We start from the raw sequence: 6,630 nt of genomic DNA on the forward strand, positions 1-6,630 counted from the left end.
AACATATAATGGGTATGTGGTTTTTGAAATTAAACTCATCATTTGCAATAGAATTAGCCCATTGAAAGCTAACTAAACGGCATCTAAACTGAATGAAGCTGATTTTACAACTTAGTTGCTTTATTAATTTACAAAAAGTATGACCGGAAATTAGTAATCATATGAATACAAACATTTTGAATCTCTTTATTTGATTTGAATTCCACGCACAAATCATCCCTCCTCTCTCTTTAGGAACCCGAATAATCTTTATCATCTATAATCCACGGCCTCCGAAAACCTGAAAAACATACAAACATCAAATACAATATAAAACAACAATTAAAAATCTTAATAATTAGAAAATATATATAAAAAGACCAAGTATAACAAAATGAATAACACATAAAGCATAAAGTAAGAACAGGATAAGATTAAAATAATAATAATAATAATACTTGACTTCTGTTAAAATGTGTTGGATAGTGATCAAGTATATATGTGGAGACGAAATCAAGAATGTGGTACTTGGAAAATATTGACTTACTTGTAAGTTTAATGCACTCTCAAGTTCCTTGATCACCAGGTCCATTGTAGGACGCTTGACAGCTTCTTCCAGACAACGAGATGCAATTTTTAAAAACGTGATCTCAGATCTTTTATCGGGTGAAGTGAAAATGCCTTCACTCATTTCTTCCTTTAGCTTAGGATCCATGATTCTGTGTATGGTTCCATCATTGAAACATTTGCGTGCAACGGGTGCAAGCCCTTTATCATTTTCTTTTATGTAAACAGGATCATAAGCCACCTTCCCACAAAATATTTCAAAAAGAATAACTCCAAAAGAGTAAACATCATATTCTCTTTTCCATTGACCTATTGTTTCGTATTCTGGATCCACATACACTTTCATGCCTATCTCTTGATCATCAGGGCGTGAGTTGGAGATCACAAAGTAACCGATTTTTGGCCTCTGGTTCTTGTCTAACATAATGTTGGCACTCTTTATGTCAATATGTATTATCTTTGGCATGTTGACTATCACAGTGTGAAGGTGATTGAGTCCACGTGCAATCTCAAGGCACATGTGTAGACGGCGCGTCCATGTAAAACTATCAATTTTATTAACATTTTTCAAATAGTCGTCGAGGGTTATCTCTGGCACAGACTCATAGACAAGGACCATTTCATCACCTTCATCACAAAAGCCAAGAAGGGAAACAATGTTGACATGCTTATAACTAGTACGCATTTCAAATTCTTCAAAGAATTTTTTTTTCCCTTGCCCGGTGCCATCTATACTAGTGACGAGTTTTATAACCACAGTCACACATTTATTGGAAGATTCACCCTTATTCTTCCCTTCTGTTGCCAACAAACTATTGCTGCCAAAATGATCAAGTTTAGCTCTGTACACCGTCCCAGCTGTATCTGAACCAATTTGGTATATGTCAGCAAAGTTCTCAGTAGCCAACAATATATCACTGAGTCGAAACCTTGAGAGTACCACGGTATCTCCCTGCAACATCATGTGGTAAAATGAATAAGAATGTTGTATATGAAAACTATGTAAACATTTCCCTTCAAACTGATGCCACATTTTTGTATTTTTCTTTTCTTCAAAAGTGATACGTATACGTCCAATCAGAATTGTAAATTTGAAGTGAAGATTGATTTTTTTTAAACAGTTATGAGTTATAAAAAAATCATGTGTGCACTCTTTATGTTACAATCCTTTTATTTAATTTCCCTTCGAATATATTTATGTATGCATGTGCATATGAATTATAAACAGAAAACGATGAGAAATATCGCGAAAAAAACTAAAAAAATGGTAATGAGCTGATGACAAATTTGATGTTAAAAATATTGGAAACCTCCTAAACAATCAGTTCAATAAATTCATTTTGATAATAGATTGGAGTTGGACAACTAGTTTATAAATTTACTTGCTTAGATGTACCCAACAACGAGTTAATTTGTATTTTATGTATTCTAAAATAAAGCGAGAATAGTTTTTACCATCCTTTTAAATGTTACAGACCATATATAGTATTTTTAAACGGAATCAAGCATGAAGCATATAAGAAAAACTGAAGTAATTTTTTTTTAAATATCAACTTACTTGCAACTTTAATGCATTTTGAAGTTCCTTAATGACCACTTCGATTGTTGGACGCTTGACTTGAGTTTCTGCTAAACACTGATATGCGATTTTCGAAAATACGAGGAATGAATCTTGATTGGGTCTTCTATTAAAAGTAAAAATGTGACCATCATCTTCTTCGATTATTTTAGGATCAATTAACTCCTTTAATGTTTCTTCATTGAATCGTCTCCTTGCGATTGGTGCAAGCCCCAAGTCATTTTCGTCAATGTAAACTGAATCATACGCCACTTTCCCAGATAGGATCTCAAATAAAACTACTCCAAAGGAATAGATATCTGACTCCTTTTTATATTTACCTGTAGCCAAATATTCTGGGTCCATATATAATATTGTCCCTGCAATATGTCTTGAATAGACAGTGCTAGGTTGTTGATTTATAGGATGTGATTTAGAGAGCCCAAAGTCAGCAAGCTTCGCGTTCATATTTTCATCAAATAAAATGTTATCACTCTTTATATCCCGATGTATTATCCTTGGTTTCCCCTCCATGTTGGTATGAAGATAATTAATTCCATTCGCAATATCTAGGCAAATTTGTATTCTTTGTGTCCAAGTAAGAACAACCGTCTCACTACTTGCCAAATAATCAGCAAGGCTTCCTTTAAAAGCAAACTCACTGACAAGAATCATTTCACCAGCTTCTTTGCAAAAGCCAAGAAGAGAGACAACATTTGGATGCTTACAACTTGAAAGCAATTCAATTTCTGTTAAAAACCCTTGTTTAGCTTGCTCATCTACTCCTTTAATCCTTTTTATAGCTACAGTTTTGCTTATCTTAGGCACTTCATCTTTACTCATCCGTTCCATTGATGAAGATCCTTCGGTATCTAAAAAGTCAAGTTTTGCTTTGTACACATCAGCATACCCGCCAGACCCAACAAAACACGCGTTGTTAAAATTGTTTGTGGCTCGCTTTATTTCTCTTAGTGGGATCTACAAGAAATCCATATACAAAATTATGCATCAAGTGAGAAGGGGAGAATTAGAGCTTGTAAATGCTAGCAGGAATGATGATGAAACTAGATAGAAAATTATGCACATACAAATTTATGCATCAAGTGAGAAGGGGAGAATTCGGTTTAAGCTATTCACGATGGACTCAGTTCGGTTTTGATTTTTTCAGCATTGCCACTAGGGTTGGAAGTTTTTAGGCCAAACAGTTTGTTTTTATATTTTTAGTATATCACCCGACCCAAAATGAACCCCAAAAGTTAATATCTAACGATAGACTGCCGGCACTCAAAATTTTATGGCCACCACGATGAAAAAAGTTCTTGGGTCCGGCATCACAAGGTGCTTGTATATAAATAGGATAGTATGCATGTAAAAAACAGAAGTAGGTCACTTTCTAGGTGATCAGTATATAAAATCATCTTTTTTTTATAACAGAGTTTTTTTTTATGGACATTCAATGTTGGTAATTTCGAAGTTCAAGTCACAAGTCGGTGAACTTGGGGACCAATATTGACAAGTCTCATAGTTGGTTAAGTGTTTTAGTTAGATTATAACAAACTGGTTATATCTATTAATTAGTACAATTCATATCATAGACTCTAGGTTAGCTAAATAAACCGAGTAACAGTATACATTATAATCAAGTTTTTTCAGTTATATTATTAAACATTTGGGAGTAATCTAATTTTTTCTGTTAATTTGTTTGTTTTTCAATATTGATTCACCACTTGATTCTAAACAACTTATAAGTTGAATCCAAGGTTCCTACCAAATAAACAAAAAATTAAAATTACGGTAAATACCTAAAACTTGTAGATCATCATCATCGTACTCAGTAAATCCCACCATAGCAAAGCTATGATAGGGTCTGAGGAGGGTAATATGTAGACAGTCTTGCCTCTACCCCATAGGAATAGAGAAACTGCTTCAAGTGAGACCCACGGCTCGATAGTGGGTTTGCATCAAGCCTTGGACATATGACACATAACACTCAACCAACGGGACCCCGGCGTAATGGTGCATGTACCCAAGTCTTTCGGCTATCAACGCCACCACATGATGCCTGATTAACCTTCGGCCACTTTTAAGGCCATTTTCACGAAATTAGTAAAATAACATCAAAATTAGTGCAATTTCATTTTTGCCCACCCAAGGGCCCACACATATATACATTATTATGCGCGCACCGCAAACAGGGCATAAAACTTGTAGATTAATGAACTAATTTAAATAGTTAGTAACAACAATACCCTTTTGGTTTCAAAAGTGTGAAGACATGTAACCTAAAACTTAAAACATTACTGAATACATACTTTTTAAAAGTGTGGAGACTGGAGATGTTCGTTCTATTTTGGTGCTGACAATTATGCATGTCTATTAAGGAATGCCAACCAAACGAAAAAAATGAGCACCATATTGGTTTAGTAATTTTGGTGCTTAAAAATGGTTTTCTATTTATCTGAGGAAATAACTTACTCCAATCATAAAGATTTGAATATGAGGATCGCCAAATTCAAACAAACTAAAAGAAAATTAATTTTAGTTAAATGGTTGCTTGAATTGTAGAGAAAAGTCTACTTTATTTATCATTATCACCTCAAACTAATAAAAGGAAAGTAATTTCTTTCAAGTAAAGAGTCTTTGGCTTAGTGGTATTGAAATGGGTAAAATGGTCTCTCTCCATCAGCCTGTGGGTCCGATTCGGACAATTAAGTAGATTTTAGGAATATGATTGGTAGGTGTGTGTTAGATGTTAGAAAAAAAAAATTACCTCCAAGTTGTTGGATGGTGTAGCTTCCTCTTCAGCTTTTGGGTGTTCCTTTTATACAATTTACCACAACGGAAAAATAAAGTTGTAAACATAGAAGTAATAATGAGAAAATGATGAAACAGAAAAAAACAAAAGAACTGGCTTACAAGATCAACATGTTCCCATTGAAGTTCCAACACCTCGTTAAGTTCTCTGACAATCTGATCCATAGTTGGACGTTGCGTAGGTTGTTGATTCAGGCACTTGTAAGCTATGCTTATGAAGAGTGTCAACGTTTGGGTATCCATCTGTTTCCTTAAATTAGGATCAATTATCCCCTCTAGTTCTTCATCAAGACCATCGTTTGTAATATTTGGTTTCCTCCCACAAAGGACTTCAAGCAATAACACACCAAAAGAGTAAACATCATATTTGGGTGTCAAATTGTTGGTGTCAAAGTAGCGAGAGAAGAGAAGGCGATGCCTCCAACTTTGAGGATATTTTGTGGAAAGTTCAAAACCATATATCTTCGGTTCCCAATCTTCATCTAAAATTATTTTAGAGCTATTGATATCACAATGTATGACATCATAATGGATGTGATTCAATCCATGTGCAACACCTAAACATATTTGTAGTCTTTGGGACCATGTGAGAGTTGGATCACTTAGATGTTGTTTGAGAGTTCCATGAAATGCTTTGTAAATGATGATATTTTCATTATTTTCATCACAATACCCAAAAAAAGGGGCGATATTCTTATGTTCAAAACTCTTAATCATTCCAATCTCAGTTTGCAACTCGTCTCCTTGCCCATGCTTACAATCCAGCCTTTGTACGACCAAATTGCCATACGGTAAAAGTTCTCCTTTGTAAACCTTTCCTAGTGCACTTATCGTTATCAGATTTTCACGAGAGAAGTTGTTGGTGGCAGATATTATCCTTTCAAGAGCGGGTCTCTAATTAAATCCAAAGAGAAGAAAACTAGAGATGAATATGAATAAGGTAATAATTATTACATAAAATGTTTTTGTAAATAAAAGATATATATTTAATTATTTATTATGTTTATTATGCTACAACTATATATATATATATATATTATAATAATAAAGTAAAATAACTGGGGACACATGTCACTTGGAGATTCATTCTTAGCTAAAATTTCCCGCTCAAACTATTTTCCTATTTTTAATGAAAACTTATATATGTTAGTGTAATCAATACATATCAATCCATCATTTAATCAAATAATTAATTACCTAAATTATAGAGATTAAAAACATGCGGGTATTTGTCTTAATAAAAATATTTATATCTTTAATGAAAACATATCAACCTTTTTTTTATTAAAGCAATTAATAAACACTTTTCAGTGTAGAAGATGAATTTGGTAAAAATTTGAACGATATTTATAGATCTAATAAGATAAAAACAAGAAGAAATTATGAATGAATAGCAATTTTATTCTCATGTATTCATTCAACCTCTATGGATCTATGGATTTTTTATTTCAATCTTTTTCAAATCTATAATGCAACAACATGTTTTAGTCATGTTAATTTTGAATATGATGTTCTCTTTTTATGTCATTTATAATAAATCATCTTATCATCTTTTGTTAGAATTCACTATTCCATTAAAAAAATATAATTAAAATTTATAAAAAACACTAGGTGCAACCTTTTCGTAAAAATAAAGATATTGATTGAGAATGCACCACGTATTCTTATGAATATTCCATTGGAAAATATAATTTGAACTTATTGAATTATTT

General features: G+C 32.9%; 1 protein-coding gene across 1 annotated transcript; it reads right to left on the reverse strand.

Annotated features, from left to right (window-relative positions):
• Positions 1–152: 152 nt before the first annotated feature.
• Positions 153–5,966, reverse strand: LOC143571361 (uncharacterized). Its single transcript, XM_077056804.1, has 5 exons — positions 5,021–5,966; positions 4,875–4,922; positions 2,105–3,082; positions 527–1,498; positions 153–280 (listed from the first exon to the last, which is right to left on the reverse strand). Exons 1-5 carry the CDS (start codon positions 5,633–5,635, stop codon positions 257–259), a joined length of 2,637 nt encoding a protein of 878 aa, XP_076912919.1. The 5' UTR covers positions 5,636–5,966; the 3' UTR covers positions 153–256.
• Between the last annotated feature and the right edge of the window lie 664 nt (positions 5,967–6,630).

This window comes from Bidens hawaiensis, unplaced genomic scaffold, assembly GCF_021521415.1.
Source record: "Bidens hawaiensis isolate Kalapana, Puna unplaced genomic scaffold, B.hawaiensis_p1.1 tig00025356_1, whole genome shotgun sequence".
Taxonomy (NCBI): domain Eukaryota; kingdom Viridiplantae; phylum Streptophyta; class Magnoliopsida; order Asterales; family Asteraceae; genus Bidens; species Bidens hawaiensis.

Excerpts from the sequence above, each read along its gene's own strand:
- LOC143571361 (XM_077056804.1), bottom strand. The coding sequence starts at position 5,635 with ATGATTAAGAGTTTTGAACATAAGAATATCGCCCCTTTTTTTGGGTAT. Across the intron at positions 4,923-5,020 it reads AATGGGAACATGTTGATCTT|GAACACCCAAAAGCTGAAGA; the intron begins GTAAGCCAGTTC and ends ATTGTATAAAAG. Across the intron at positions 3,083-4,874 it reads CACCATCCAACAACTTGGAG|ATCCCACTAAGAGAAATAAA; the intron begins GTAATTTTTTTT and ends GATTTCTTGTAG.